The 16,302-nt window shown below is 39.5% G+C and overlaps 1 protein-coding gene across 1 annotated transcript in view; it reads left to right on the top strand.

Annotated features, from left to right (window-relative positions):
* The window catches only part of KMT2A (lysine methyltransferase 2A), an 89,685-nt gene that overhangs the window by 40,177 nt on the left and 33,206 nt on the right, over positions 1–16,302 (top strand). Inside the window, exons 6-16 of the mRNA XM_008062920.2 lie at positions 844–1,021; positions 2,186–2,420; positions 3,857–3,921; positions 4,328–4,705; positions 5,028–5,101; positions 5,589–5,720; positions 6,254–6,367; positions 11,374–11,520; positions 13,468–13,563; positions 14,120–14,240; positions 16,047–16,160. Coding sequence (XP_008061111.2) covers positions 844–1,021; positions 2,186–2,420; positions 3,857–3,921; positions 4,328–4,705; positions 5,028–5,101; positions 5,589–5,720; positions 6,254–6,367; positions 11,374–11,520; positions 13,468–13,563; positions 14,120–14,240; positions 16,047–16,160 — 1,654 coding nt within the window. The remainder of the gene's footprint in view (positions 1–843; positions 1,022–2,185; positions 2,421–3,856; positions 3,922–4,327; positions 4,706–5,027; positions 5,102–5,588; positions 5,721–6,253; positions 6,368–11,373; positions 11,521–13,467; positions 13,564–14,119; positions 14,241–16,046; positions 16,161–16,302) is intronic.

Genomic DNA, 16,302 nt, shown 5'->3' on the forward strand with positions numbered 1-16,302 from the left:
AGTAGCTGGAACTACAGGCGCACGCTACCATGCTCGGCTAATTTTTTGATTTATTGTAGAGATAGGGTCTCGCCAAGTTGCCCAGGTGGGTCTTGAACCCCTGGGCTCAGGCAATCTACTCACCTTGGTCTCCCAAAGCGCTGGGATTACAGGCTGAGCCACCGAGCCCAGCTAGTTCTGGCCTTTTTAAAGAACCGATCTTTAGGTTCTTTAAAAAAAACAAAAACCATGTACATATTTATGCCAACATATCAAGTTAAGAAGGCCACAAACTTAGATTTTTAATGTTATTCAACCTAGGGCTATATTTACATTTAGTAATTCTGTCAGTTGAGAATTCTAGCAGAAAGGTGGTAAGACTTATTTTTGACAAGATGTTGGATGTTTTTTATTAGCCTCCTAATTATAGAAGCAATGGCTCTTTAAAATGTAAGACGTATCTGGTAGGAGCCATAACCTTTTATATTTCCATTTATAGGCTATTTTCCTCCTACTTTGCTGTTGATCAAGGAAATATAAGAAATAGTCTTTGGTTAGATAAGCCCTGTTTACAGACAGGCATCTTGAATTTTGAGGGGAATTTTAAAGAAGTAGTAGTATATTGGGAACAGAAGCTTTAGTTGTTTTCTGTTTTTTTAATGAGAGGTCGATTTTGCTACCAATTTTAGGATGCAGAAGTTGTTGATTTCTGTATGTTGGTACGATTTACAGCTGAGAATAACTTGAATTGTTTGTTTTAATTCTAGATCATAATTAAATTGATCAAATGTACATTGGCTTCATTTATTTATATTTTTGACATGCATAGTTGTTATTGTTTGTTTTGGCTTGCCTTATATTCAGGGTCAAGAAAGTGATTCATCAGAGACCTCTGTGCGAGGACCCCGGATTAAACATGTCTGCAGAAGAGCAGCTGTTGCCCTTGGCCGAAAACGAGCCGTGTTTCCTGATGACATGCCCACCCTGAGTGCCTTACCATGGGAAGAACGAGAAAAGATTTTGTCTTCCATGGGGAATGATGGTAAGTCAGGGAGATTAACTTTGGAGTCTAAGCCGACTTCTGGTCATTCTGGGGATGCCCAGGAGGCTCTTCATAGTTAGGGGTCCTCTGAATAAAGAGATGGCAAGAGGGTATTAAATGCACGAGAAATAACTGAGAAAGAATACGGGGAGTTAAGCAGGGAAGGCTGGGAGAACTGTCAGAGTGTGATACAAGTCTGACCCCCCACGAAGGAGAGGAGGAAGGAATGTTGGACAGAACCGACCTAGACTGATATGCAAATAAGAAAGGTTTGCCAGGCTCGGTGGCTCAGCCTGTAATCCCGCGCCTTTGGGAGGCTGAGGTGAGTGGATTTGAGACCCGCGGGTTTGAGACCCGCCTGGGCAACTTGGCGAGACCTCATCTCTACAATAAATCAAAAAAATTAGCCGGGCGTGGTAGCGCACGCCTGTAGTTCCAGCTACTTGGAAGGCTGAGGCCGAAGGATCGCTGGAGCCCAGCAGGTCAAGGCTGCGGTGGCCGGGAGCGGCCACTGCACTCTAGTCTGGGCAACAGAGTGAGACTCCAACTCAAAAACTAAAATAAAATAAAATAAGAAAGTTTGGCAAGGATGTTGGAGAGTCTTTGAGCAAAAGTTGGCTGTTAGAGAAGTGCCTCCCAGGAACAGGCCTACTTTAGTATCCCTGCTGTACTGAGACACTTCCTGGAGGTGACCTATGCTAAGTATGTCCTCTTTGTTCCACTGGATTTCAGAGCACAGCAGCTAGGGCCATGGGTCAGTCATGTTTTCAGTAGTTGGAGGTCTGTGAGGCACATTTTCATTGCTGCTATGTAGTTCTTAAATGTGGGGTAGCAACTCATAACAAATTTAGAGGTTTAGAGAATCCTTAGAAGCATTCGGTGGTGTATAGTCTTTATTTTAAGTTAGACTGTTTTGTTTTCAGTATTTGGAATTTTGTTTTCAGGCTGCAAGTTAAAGCATTTTTAAACATTTAAATAATTTTAAAAAATAGACTGAGTTCTACATATGAATATTTTTATTATAATGTATTTCATTTTTGGAGTACCAATTAAAGTGAGTTTTGAATGTATCTAATGATTTAAAGGGATTTTGAGGATCTCTCCCTCTACTCCCAAGAAGGGATTCAATATTCTCTCAGAACTAATGATACATGTATTTGACAGACAAGTCATCAATTGCTGGCTCAGAAGATGCTGAACCTCTTGCTCCACCCATCAAACCAATTAAACCTGTCACTAGAAACAAGGCACCTCAGGAACCTCCAGTAAAGAAAGGACGGCGATCAAGGCGGTGTGGGCAGTGTCCTGGCTGCCAGGTGCCTGAGGACTGTGGTGTTTGTACTAATTGCTTGGACAAGCCCAAGTTTGGTGGCCGCAATATAAAGAAGCAGTGCTGCAAGTGAGTTTTATTCTGAGATATTGACCTCTCAACTGTGAAGTTTGCTTATTTATCCCTGGTTTGTTGTGGAGGTGCATCAGGAAACTGAATGTGGTTGTACTGAGTTGCAAGATTAGTTACAGAGTTAAATTTTGTGATGTAGTTAGGTTTGACCTGTGCTTAAATAAATACTCTGGGGCAATGCTGTCTAATAGAGCATTCTGCAATAATGGATATGTTCTATTGGAACAGTAGATGATGATACTGGAAAGGACCAGTTCAGTATGACAGCCATTAGCCACATGTAGCTCTTGAGCACTTGACTGAGAAACTACTTTTTTATTTAATTTAGTTTTAATTAAATTTAAATAGCCACATGTGACTAGTGGTTACCATATCCAACAATGTAGCTCTGGAGGGTTTCTACTTAAAACCTGACATCTTTATGTATAATATTTAGTAGATCAACCGAAATCACTTTTATCTTTATCTTATTCAGGGAACATGGGAGATATTCCTCATAAATCTCTGTGTTCTCTTGACTATTAGAATATTTTCATGCATATGGAATTTTTATTACTCTGCTTTTTCTCCATTTTTAGTCAGTTTATAGGTGTACTTTCTGTCATCTGGGATCATTGTTTAAAATTGATCAAGATAGTTGCATAAACAGATTTCAGTGATTGAGCATATCACACAAAGAATAGATATTATCAATAGCTATTTGCTGAATGAATGAATGACATTAGAGTGATTGCTATAAATCAGAGTTGGGAGAAATGCTGCACTATTTACTTCAGGGAAATAGTTTCTGGGAGATAAGTAATTCTGTGCTTTGGTTTGGTCTGGTCTTAAGCAAGAATCTCATCTCAGTCACATTAGTGGAAAGAAATGAGATAATACATAGATGGCAGAAAGGTACACTATAGCAAGATAAAGTTGCACTAAATTTAAGGGTTGAAATGGATTTGATGCAATCGTAGACTTCAAATTAAGTTTGAAATTTATTAAATTTAAATTAAGTGGTGAAATATATAACAAGTCATGAGACATAGCATTATAGTAGCAGATAAAAGACTTGTTTGATAACTTCAGTCCATTTTGTTTTCAAATTACTTTATGAATATTAATCTCATAAGAAAGCAGTACTGATTTGACTACAAGAAGTATTGACTGGGTCATCTTGTGTGTGGGGTTAGTCAGTTTGGATTACAAGAAATTTGAGTCCTATTTTGAAAATAATTTGATATTTATTCCTTTTAGATCCTGATGGTAGGTAAAATTGCTGATCCAAGGATTCAAAGGCTCAAATTTCATCTGAGTAGTGAATAGTCCTGCTTTCAACTATAAAAATGAACATGAATAAAGATTTACTGATTCCTGCAGACAAATGAACACTTGTTTCACTTCTTTTCTAAATGTAATTTATTTCATGCTTTATCCCTTGTTATTTCTAGGATGAGAAAATGTCAGAATCTACAATGGATGCCTTCCAAAGCCTACCTTCAGAAGCAAGCTAAAGGTAGTGTGGTAAAAGGGTCTTTCCCCAAATGCTTCCTGCTTTATTATGTATATCTAGTAGAAGAGAATACTAGTTGTTTTTTTAAGGACTTCTCTTTCCTAGTTGAAGCTGGGTGATAGGCTCATGGGGAATTGACTATTTCCTGTATTTTGGAATATGTTTGAAATTGTTCATAATAAAAATTTTGTAACATTCATATAAAAATTATAGTTCTTTCTCTTTCCTAGAACAATAAAAGTATACCTGTTTCACCTGATCAACTTGACATTAACTTTCTTGAGCCTCTTAGTGCTAATTTTAGCTGTAGGAAACTGAGAATAAGATTATGTTACATTTCTATACTTCTATTTTAAGTAAACATATTCTCACTTATAGATAGATGATCTTGTTGTTGTTTTTCCCCTAGCTGTGAAAAAGAAAGAGAAAAAATCTAAAACCAGTGAAAAGAAAGAGAGCAAAGAGAGCAGTGTTGTGAAGAACGCGGTGGACTCTAATCAGAAAGCTACCCCTTCAGCAAGAGAGGATCCTGCCCCAAAGAAAAGCAGTAGTGAACCTCCTCCTCGAAAGCCCATTGAGGAAAAGAGTGAAGAAGGGAATGCCCCTGCCCCTGGGCCTGAATCCAAACAAGTCGCCACTCCAGCTTCCAGGAAGTCAAGCAAGCAAGTCTCTCAGCCAGCACCAGTCATCCCTCCTCAGCCACCTAGCACAGGACCACCAAGAAAAGAAGTTCCTAAGACCACTCCTAGTGAGCCCAAGAAAAAGCAGCCTTCACCACCAGAACCAGGTGAGTAAGGAAGGCAAGAAGGAATTTCTAAACCACAAGTACTTGCAAAGAAGCACTGATGTCAATACAGCATCTGGCAACATGAAATGTATAATTTTAAGTTTTCAGTTCAAGAAAATCAGCTCTCTTTTCAACTATTGTGTGTAATAATAAAGAAATAGAAGCAGAAAAAAAGTTTAATTGGAGATATTGTCTTAATTTCCTGTTCGAAGCCTGGAATTTAAATTTTTTGTTTTTTCAATACAAAAAAAACCAAATAGGCCAATCAATCTGAAAGTAGTTGTTGCCAGCATCTGACTGCAATTTATTTTGAATTATTTAGGTCCAGAGCAAAGCAAGCAGAAAAAAGTGACTCCCCGCCCAAGTATCCCTGTAAAACAAAAACCAAAAGAAAAGGTGAGGAGAGATGTGTTAATCTGCCATTTCTCAGGGATGTGTTCTGTTCTGTAGGGAAAAGCCTTATCCTTGATGTCTGTTAGATGGCAGTAGAATTTCTTACAATGAAGTTTAGGATTTAGCTCATTTATTTTTCTGTCTTTTTACTTGATAATTTTCCCTTCTTTGTGGCCTCACATGTTCTAGCCTAGGAATCTGTTTATTCTGACAGCTACTTAGCATAATTGTTTTTTGTCCTCAACATCCTTTAGCAACATTTGTCAGTAAAGATCACCCTTCCTTGAGTTCACTATTTTTATCTATTGTGGATTAAGAGAGAGAGGATTTAAGAATCTTCTTAAGATCATTTTTCTGTTTCTTTAAGATATGTTGGAAACATGTTTTTGAGATCTATTAAATAAGACATGTCATTTGCATTATTTTCTGTTTCAACTGTGAAAGCAAATAGCTTGTGGTTTTGTTCTGTATTCATCTTCTGTCTCCTTAGGAAAAACCACCTCCAGTCAATAAGCAGGAGAATGCAGGCACTTTGAACATCCTCAGCGCTCTTTCCAATGGCAATAGTTCTAAGCAAAAAATCCCAGCAGATGGAGTCCATAGGATCAGAGTTGACTTTAAGGTAAAGGCGTTCATTGGTCTTGTAGTATATTGGTGTCATGGACTTTAAATAAAGAAAATGGTGCCACCAAGGGTGTTGAAAGAGAAATCAGCAGGGGAATGAATAAGAACTACCATTAGCAGATGGGCTTAGTGCCATGAGGGCTTTAGTTAGTGTTGTGAGGTCACTGTTTGTGAATTGACTGAAGAACATAGGTGTTGAAACATTTCTAACCATACTGAGCAATATCTGAAGAAATAATTCCTTCACATAATAATTATCAAACCATGATGATTGCTTGAATTAGCAAAACTCTAAGGAAAATTCAACTCTGATATATCTTTGCAATATATTTAATATAAATTGTACTAATAGGTGAACTTTCAGTAGTTTGTGTCTGAAATCAAAATTTTTTTAAGCGGTAGTTATTTTTAGACTCATTGAAGTGAAAATCTTTTGCCATTCTGGTCATACTAATTTTTTGCTTTTCATTCTTATTTTCAATACAAATTTTGTCATTGTAGAATTCGTAAGTGATCTTTCTCTTTCCACAGGAGGATTGTGAAGCAGAAAATGTGTGGGAGTTGGGAGGCTTAGGAATCTTGACTTCTGTTCCTATAACGCCTAGGGTGGTCTGCTTTCTCTGTGCCAGTAGTGGGCATGTAGAGGTAAGGTATTCTATTTCTTTGTACCCCAGAAAGTATATAGTAGATTATTATGCTGAAAGTGAAAGAAATTATATTCTGTTTTGTTGGTAGCAGGTACTATCTCCTGTTTAAACCAGCTAATGAAATGTTTTGAGGTTTTTTAGAGATTTTAGGAAAGAATCTGCTTCTCATTAGAATAGTAAAGTTATTGTGGGTAAAAAGATTAGTAATCTCTTTTCTTAAATTAAGTCTCTATTAGCATTCTGACTTTCCTGTTAGATGTCCAAATGGGGAAAATGATATAGTGTTCTATAGGAAGGGGTGCTGTTGATGACTATTTTATGTTGACTATCAAAGTCCCTTTGTCTATAAAGAGCTCTTAATAATTAATAAGAAAAAGGAATAACACCCAGTACAAAATAAGCAAAGGACAGAAATAGGTAATTCACAAAATAAAGATTACATGGCAGGAAGGAGGAAGGTCTGTCCTGAAGCCCTCTGGTGACCCAAAACTGGAAATTAAAGTATGCCAAAAAAAAAAAAAAAAATCATACAGAAATGAGAACTTTCTGTTGGTGGAAATGTAAATTAGTTACCATCTTTCTTTCTAAGGGAGTTGTTGGGAAATATGTATTTATCTTTAAAATGGATATGACTTCTAATCCTGCAATTGTACTCCAAATATTTATCTTAAGGATATGATTAGGTAAATTGGCAAATCTGTAGATATAAAGAAGGGTTTATTTCAATATTGTTCATGATAATAAAAATCTGGAAACAACCCAAAAGTCTTTCAATAGGGAGTCTTGGTTAAAATAATTATAGGGCATATATATAATGGCAAAAATTAAATCCTAAAGATGATTGACGTTGACATGGAAAGATGTCCATGACATATCACTGAGTGAAAAGAGATGGTTACAAAATAGTACATAAAGGATGATCCCTTTTGGTTTGGAAAAGTGTTTTTTATTTTTTTATTTATTTTTATTTTTATTTTTTTTTGAGTTGGAGTCTCACTCTGTCGCCCAGACTGGAGTGCAGTGGCCGCTTCCAGTCACTGCAGCCTCGACCTGCTGGGCTCTGGCGATCCTTCCGCCTCAGTCTTCCAAATAGCCGGAATTACAGGCATGCGCTACCACGCCCGGCTGATTTTTTGATTTATTGTAGAGATGAGGTCTTGCTGCCCAGGCGGGTCTCAGACCCGCGGGCTCAGGTAATCCACTCACCTCAGCCTCCCAAAGGCGCAGGATTACAGGCTGAGCCACCAAGCCCAGCTTATTTTTTATTTTTTTAGTTGGGAGTCTCACTCTGTCACCCAGGCTGGAGGGTAGTGACATGCTCCCGGCCACCATAGCCTTAACCTGCTAGGCTCAGGCAATCCTTCTACCTCAACCTTCCAAATAGCTGAAACTATAGGCACACGCCACCATGCCCGGCTAATTTTTTTATTTATTGTAGAGATGAGGTCTCCTCAAGTTACCAGGGCTGTTCTTGAACCTGTAGGCACAGGCAATCCTCTCACCTCAGCCTCCCAAAGTGCTGGGATTATAGGCATGAGTCACCGCACCCGGCCTGGAAAGTGTTTTTAAAATACATACGTAGCCAGGCTTGGTGGCTCAGCCTGTAATCCCGCACCTTGGGAGACTGAGGTGAGTGGATTGCCTGGGCACGTGGGTTCGAGACCCGCCTGGGCAACTTGGCGAGACCTCATCTCTACAATAAATCAAAAAATCAGCCAGGCATGGTAGCATGTGCCTGTAATTCTGGCTACTCGGAAGGCTGAGGCGGAAGGATCGCTGGAGCCTAGCAGGTAGAGGCTGAAGTGACTGGGAGCGGCCACTGCACTCCAGACTGGACGACAGAGTGAGACTCCAACTCAAAAAAAAAAAAAAAAAACAACATACATATATACAATATATGGAAGGAGTCACACCAAAATAGTAAGAGTATGGTTGGATTATGGGTGACCTTGGTTTCTATTCTTTAAAAAATTTTTTTGGTCTTTTGGCACATACTTGTGCCACTTTTACAATGAGAAAGAAAAAAGTAGCACGATTCAAGGTTGTCATTCATAAGGGATGTATCCCAAACCTTTACAATTCTCAAATTCCTGAATACTGCCTTAGGTTATTATTTATCACATAAGATAATGTATTCAAAGTTTACACAGAAAATCCAAAGCCAGGTTGAAATCAGGATGTTGAACGATCAGTGAGACATACTAGCTAAGAAACTCAGTCCTGTCCACTTACTAAATAACTCACTAGCAAAGTGACAAATTATTGCCTGGTATTCATTTACTAGGCAAATATTTTTTAGTGCCCATTTTAAACAGCTAAGTGTTGGGGTTGCTTCTGATACCATTGAGACTAAGATATTCAGTCTACAAGTGCCATTGTCTGTCCACTGAATCTCTTTTCTTCCATAATCTAATAATCTAGTGTATAAGACACAGGAATAACATACTTTTGTAGCTCTAGTCCTTTAACTTTTGTGATTAACCAGGTTTTTTTTCAGGGTATAGTTTCCTGATTTAAATTGTTTATAGTTTCATTGCAATTTCACAGAATTCCTAAAAAATGAATTAGAATGGATAGCCCACTATCTGCATTGCACTCCTAAAGCATGACCCATGCTTGATGAATTCTCCATTCAAAATTTTAAAACGTTAAACGGCTGGGCACAGTGACTCATGCCTGTAATCCCAGCACTTTGGGAGGCTGAGGTGGGAGGATCACTTGAGCCCAGGAGTTTGAGACCAGCCTGTGCAACATAGTGAGACCCCCATCTCTTTAAAAAAAATTTTTAAAAATATTTTTGTTTAGCCTTTTATATTGACATGGCTTCAGACTTACACAAAAGTGCAAGAGTAGTACCCAGAATTCTATATATCCTTTACCAGATTTTCCAAATGTTAACATTTTATGTCTTATCTGTTTTTTGTTTGTATATGTTTTATAAAATAAGAAAGAAAATATATATACATTTTATATATAGATATATTTTTTCTAAATCTATGAGAGCAAGTTATAGACATATGCTCTTTTGTCTATAAATATTTTAGTGTGTATTTCTTAAAATCAAGGATATTCTCTTACGTAACCATGGTTTAATTATCAAAATCAGGAAATTAACATTGGTCTGTTACTGTTATTTGTTTGAGTTGGAATCTCACTCTGTCGCCCAGGCTAGAGTGCAGTGACACGTTCACGGCTAGCATAGCTTTAATCTGCTGGGCTCAGGCGATTCTTCCACCTCAGCCTCCTTAGTAGCTGGGACTATAGGCATGTGCTATCATTAGCCCTGCTAATTTTTTGACTTATTGTAGAGATGAGGTCTCGCCATGTTGCCCAGGCTGATCTCAAACTACTGGACTCAGACAGTCCTCTCACCTTGATTTCCCAAAGAGCTGGGAATACAGGCGTGAGCCACCACACCTGGCTGTCACTGTTATTTAATCTGTAGACCTTATTTAAGTTTGACCAGTTGTCCCAATAATTCTTTTATGGCAAAGGAAAATTCTGGATTGTTGTCATTAGTATTTTTGAAAAATCTACATCAATATAAAAATATTTTCTTGTGTGTGTGTATGTGTGTGTGTGTTTGTGTAACTTTCTTTTTAAGAGACAGACTCTTGCTCTGTCACCCAGACTGGAGTACAGTGGCAGTCGTAGCTCACTCTAGTATTGATCTCCTGGACTTAAGTAATCCTTCAAAGCATCTCAGCCTCTGGAGTAACTGGGACTATAGGCATGTGCTACCACATCTGGTTAATATTTTGAGTTTTTAAAATTTTATTTATTTATTATAGTGTTGTGGGGTACAAATGAGAATTTATTACATAAGTAGGCTGCATGCAGGTGAATTTTGGGCTTCTAGCTGCTCTCACTCCCAGTGATAGTGGACCAGGTACCCATTGTGTTGTCATGTACCCTCTAGCCTTCTCTCTTCCTCCCTTCCTAGCAGTATTCAGTGACTACTGATCCCACCTTAAGCTGATGTGACTAGTGTTTAGGGCCCACTTATGAGTGAGAACATGTGATATTCAGTTCCTTGTTTTTGTGATAGTTCACTTAGTATGATGGTCTCTAACTGTATCTAAGTTGCTGTGTAGGCCGTGATTTTGTTCTTTATGACTGCATAATATTCCATTGTGTAGATGCACCACATTTTCTTTATCCAGTTTGCTTTTTTTTTTGAGTTGGAGTCTCACTCTGTCGCCCAGACTGGAGTGCAGTGGCCGCTCCCGGCCACCGCAGCCTCGACCTGCTGGGCTCCGGCGATCCTTCCGCCTCAGCCTTCCAGGTAGCTGGAATTACAGGCATGCGCGACCACGCCCAGCTGATTTTTTGATTTATTATGGAGATGAGGTCTCGCTGCCCAGGCGGGTCTCGAACCCGCGGGCTCAGGCAATCCACTCACCTCAGCCTCCCAAAGGCGCGGGATTACAGGCTGAGCCACCGAGCCCGGCGTTTGAATGCTCACTCTTTAATGTTTTTTTTTTTCTCCTTTCGGTTCTTTTAAGTTCCTTAAGAGATGAGGTCTCACTGTGTTGCTTAGGCTGGTCTCAAACTCTGGCCTCAAGCAGTCCTCCCAGCTCAGCCTCCTAGTAGCTGGGATTATAGGCACAAGCCATAGTACTCAGTTGAAAATAATTTATTTCTGACATTAGAAATGGAAAGGACAAACCAGAGCTTATACTTGTTTAGGATATTGTTGAAAGCTTTTAAAGCCCTCCCTATTTTCCCCTACCCCAGTCCTTTACATTTCCATAGCTCTTTGTTTATGCCTGTCTTATGGCACTTAGCATGTTCTGTTAGATCTGTTTTATTTTGTTACTTTGTAATTTTACTATTATTACCACTTGAATTCCCCTGAATTTCCTGCAGTGCCCAATACTGAATATATATTGAATTAAATATATGCAGTGGACTCCTAAAACCTGAAGTATATAAATAAGATATGGTTGATTTTTTTTTTCCTACACATTATTTGACATACTATACTTCTTTCTTCCCATCTAGTTCGTGTATTGCCAAGTCTGTTGTGAGCCCTTCCACAAGTTTTGTTTAGAGGAGAATGAGCGCCCTCTGGAGGACCAGCTGGAAAATTGGTGTTGTCGTCGCTGCAAATTCTGTCATGTTTGTGGAAGGCAGCACCAGGCTACAAAGGTACTAAACTAATAAAACTACAGCTGCCCCTCCGTGTTCTTGATTTCTTCATCTGTGGATTCAAACAATTTGGGGTTGAAAATATTTGGAAAAAAAAGGATGGTTGCATTTGTACTGAACACATACAGACTATTTTCTTGTCATGATTTCCTAAACAATACAACAACTATTTACATTGTATTAGGTATTATAAAGAACCTAGAGACGTGGGGTCTCATCAAGACCTTAAAGTATACAGGAGGATGTATACAGGTTATATGCACATACTCTTTATTTTTTGTATAAGGGACTTGCGCATTCATAGATTTTGTTATCCTCAGGGTGATCCTGGAACCAATCCCCTATGTATACCAAGAGGTGACTGTGCTTGAAGTATTACTTTCTATTTCTGCATTCTAATTTAGGGTTTTGTACCTACATTCTTTTCCCTCTTTGTTTTGTGTTTTTGTTTGTTTGTTTAGTCTTGGGTTTTTTTTGTTTGTTTTTTTTTGAGTCAAGTTCTCATTCTCATCCAGGCTGGAGTGCAGTGATACAGCCATAGCTCACTGTAGCCACAAAGTCTTGGACTCACGTGATCCTCCTGCCTCAGCCTCCCCAGTGAGGACTACAGGCTTGCACCACCATGCCCAGCTTATTAAAAAAAAAATTTTTTTTTTGTAGAGCTGGGGTGTCACTATGTTGTCCAGTGTGGTCTCAAACTCCTGACTTCAAGTAATCCTGCCTCAACCTCTCAAAGCACTAGGATTATAGATGTGAGCCACCATGTTTGGACTACTTTCTCTTTTCACTTAGTCTAACTGGGTATAATTAATTGACTATTTTTATATTTTACAAGGGGAACATCCCCCAAAATGGAATTTTTTTTTTAAGTGTATTTCTTCTTACATGTTTAAACTTCAGTCACCTTCAAAGTACTCTCCTTTTGATGCAACACACCTATCAAGACACTTTTTCTACTGATCAAAACAGTTTTTGAACTTGTCAATTTTGATGCCTTTTTGTGCTTCTACCATTTTTTATTTCATCTCTTTCACATTGGCACATCTTCTCTTGAGGACTTTTTTCGTCTGGGGGAACAACAAAAAATTTGCCCGGGGTGAGATCAGAACAAGGAGGGTGGAGCATGGGGGTCATTGCTGTTTTTAGTCAAAAAACTGCTGAACACTCAGTGCAGTGTGGGCAGGTGTGTTGTTATGGTGGAAGAACCAGGCACCTATTAGTCACAACTTGGGACATTTTCGCAAATCGTGATGCAACCTTCTCAAAACTTCCAGATAAAAACTTTGGTTAGCCGGGCTCGGTGGCTCAGCCTGTAATCCCGCGCCTTTGGGAGGCTGAGGTGAGTGGATTGCCTGAGCCCGCAGGTTCGAGACCCGCCTGGGCAGCTTGACCTCATCTCTACAATAAATCAAAAAATCAGCCGGGCGTGGTAGCACATGCCTGTAATTCTGGCTGTTCGGAAGGCTGAGGTGGAAGGATCGTCGGAACCCAGCAGGTCGAGGCTGCGGTGGCCGGGAGCGGCCACTGCCCTCCAGTCTGGGCGACAGAGTGAGACTCCAACTCAAAAACAAAAACAAAACAAACAAAAAAAAAACTTTGGTTGGTCATTTGATCCAGAGGAACAAATTTTGAGTATACTACAAGGGGCCCACCCTCTAAAAGAAATTCTGTTTTTTGGAGGGTCCCCCTCTTTACTTTTGGGAATATAGCATAAAACATGATATTGGACAAAATTCCAAAAATAAGTCAACTCTACCTGATAAGACTACTTATTACTAAGTGCCTTTGGTAAGAAATAAATCCCTATGCTTTAATTGGGAGTAAATATAATGTATGAGGAAATTTAAAGTGTTCTAACTGAAGATAAATATGAAATAGGGTACTGAGTAACAGGTGTTTAGTGAAGGTGATGTGATACCATCTTTTTGCCATTATGCATCCTTACAGCAGCTGCTGGAGTGTAATAAGTGCCGAAACAGCTATCACCCTGAGTGCCTGGGACCAAATTACCCCACCAAACCCACAAAGAAGAAGAAAGTTTGGGTGAGCATACACATTATGATGTTTTATAGAGAATTGTCACGGTATTGGGCTTGCATAATCACTAATAGGAATATCTTTGCTCTATGATGCCATGGTAACAATTTTTTTGCCTCCTTACTAGGAAGTCATCCCAGTAGAGAAATCAAAACTTATCAAATCTTTTTTTTTTGGAGTCTAAGTCTCACTCTGTTGCCCAGGTGGGAGTGCAATGGCACACTCACGACGACCACAGCCTTGACCTACTGGGTCAGGTGATCCTTTTGCCTCAGTCTTCCAAGTAACTGGAGCTACAGGCACGTGCCACCATGCTTGGCTAATTTTTTAATTTATTGTAGAGACGAGGTCTTACCAAATTGCCCAGGCTGATCTCAAACTCCTGGGCTCAGGCAGTCCTCTTGCCTTTGCCTCCCAAAGTGCTAGGATGAGTCACCATGCCCGGAGTCACCATGCCCGGCTGAGAAATCAAACCTATAAATGAATAGTGTTTGAGATTTTTAAAAATTAATAATAGATGTTAGAAATAAGGTATCTGTTGGATTTCCTTCTTCTTTTTCAGATCTGTACCAAGTGTGTTCGCTGTAAGAGCTGTGGATCCACAACTCCAGGCAAAGGGTGGGATGCACAGTGGTCTCATGATTTCTCACTATGCCATGATTGTGCCAAACTCTTTGCTAAAGGTACTTTTAAAAAGTCAGTTTTGTCAGCTTTCAGAGGTTGTACTTGGTGTTTTGGAGGTGAACTAGATACTCTAGTAGAATGAAATAAAAAGTCCCACACATTATGTCAAGTATACTATTTAGGCACGTTTACTTAGTTCCTGTTTTTGCTCTTCCCTTTGCATAGAGGACTTAACAACTAGAAATGTTTTGTTAGCTAGTATGGAAGGAATTAAAGGGACCTTATATAATAGTTAACCACAAAGAATTGCTCTAAGTCAGTATTTTCCAAGATGTGATGCATATATATTTGATTGTGTCAGAAATGATTTTAGGTGGCACCCAAACATTTTATTTTAACAATTATGCTAGAAAAAAGTCATAACTAATACATTAAATCCATTATTTTACTGCTTGGGATAATGATGACATACAGTTCACCATTAAAGTTATTTTAAGTCAAATAAGCAGATTAATTAAAGAGGTCTATTAAATAAAGAAATATAGAGGAGATCCATGAGTACAGCAAATTTATGCAGGTTGTACATAGGACTGAACTTTAAAAAGCACTGCTCTAACTTTTAAATGTGCTAGGAATATGGAAAAGATTTTTTTTTTTTTTTTTTTGTGAGTTGGAGTCTCACTCTGTTGCCCAGACTGGAGTGCAGTGGCTGCTCCCGGCCACCGCAGCCTCAACTTGCTGGGCTCCGGTGATCCTTCCGCCTCAGCCTTCCAAGTAGCTGGAACTATAGGCGCGTGCTACCACACCCGGCTAATTTTTGATTTATTGTAGAGATGAGGTCTTGCGAAGTTGTCCAGGTGGGTCACGAACCCGCGGGCTCAGGCAATCCACTCACCTCAGCCTCCCAAAGGCGCGGGATTACAGGCTGAGCCACCGAGCCCGGCTGGAAAAGGTTTAAATTAACTTTTTCTTACTACCATAGTGCCACCTCCTTTTAAATATTTAAAGTTCTCTCTTCTTTTTCTATTACATTATCTTTAGAATCTACCTTATGACCTTTATAAATGGGTCTAAAGAAGAGAACTAGTGGCGTATATGAAGTTTCCTATTAGTATTCTAGGAGCTGGGAATAAACTTGACACTTTGCAGATGTGTGAACATTTCACAGTAGATTCATGCTGGGATTTGTAAGGGATTTCAGAAGAATATAAATTTTCTTTTCTTTTTTTGAGTTGGAGTCTCACTCTGTTGCCCAGACTGGAGTGCAGTGGCCACTCCCGGCCACTGCAGCCTCGACCTGCTGGGCTCCGGTGATCCTTCCGCCTCAGCCTTCCAAGTAGCTGGAACTACAGGCACGCACTACCACACCCGGCTAATTTTTTGATTTATTGTAGAGATGAGGTCTCACCAAGTTGCCCAGGCAATCCACTCACCTCAGCCTCCCAAGGCACGGGATTACAGGCTGAGCCACCGAGCCCGGCTGATTTTATTTTCTTAAAAGATAGGGTCTCATTCTGTTGCCCAGGCTGAAATTCATTGGTGTAATCATAGCTCACTGTAACCTTGAACTCCTGGGCTCAAGTGATCCCCCTGGTTTATTCTCCTGAGTAGCTGGGACTATACGCACACCTTGTACCTGACTAATTTTCTAGTGTTTTGAGGAGACAGATTATGTCCATGTTGTACAGACTGGCCTCGAACTCCTGGCCTCAAGCAGTCCTCCCACTTTGGCCTCCCAGTGTTGAGATTACAAGCATGAGCTACCACGCCTGGCCAGAACATAGATTTTTAGATTAGATGGGCATATGTGGGCTAAAGGCCTTAAAAAGCATTGGTGTGTGAGATGAACTTTGCTTTGCTTTCAGGAAACTTCTGCCCTCTCTGTGACAAATGTTATGATGATGATGACTATGAGAGTAAGATGATGCAATGTGGGAAGTGTGATCGCTGGGTCCATTCCAAATGTGAGAATCTTTCAGGTACAGAAGGTTGGAGTCTTTTTATTACAGTTTTCTTCTTTCTAGGTACTACCATATTTATAGTCCCCAGAGCACTAGAAACCTAAAATCACAGTAGTGTTGTTATTTGACATAGTTTTAAATTTATTCTTTGGTCTCTAGA

This window comes from Carlito syrichta, unplaced genomic scaffold (genome assembly GCF_000164805.1).
Source record: "Carlito syrichta isolate Samal-C Ts95f unplaced genomic scaffold, Tarsius_syrichta-2.0.1 Scaffold305880, whole genome shotgun sequence".
Taxonomy (NCBI): Eukaryota; Metazoa; Chordata; class Mammalia; order Primates; family Tarsiidae; genus Carlito; species Carlito syrichta.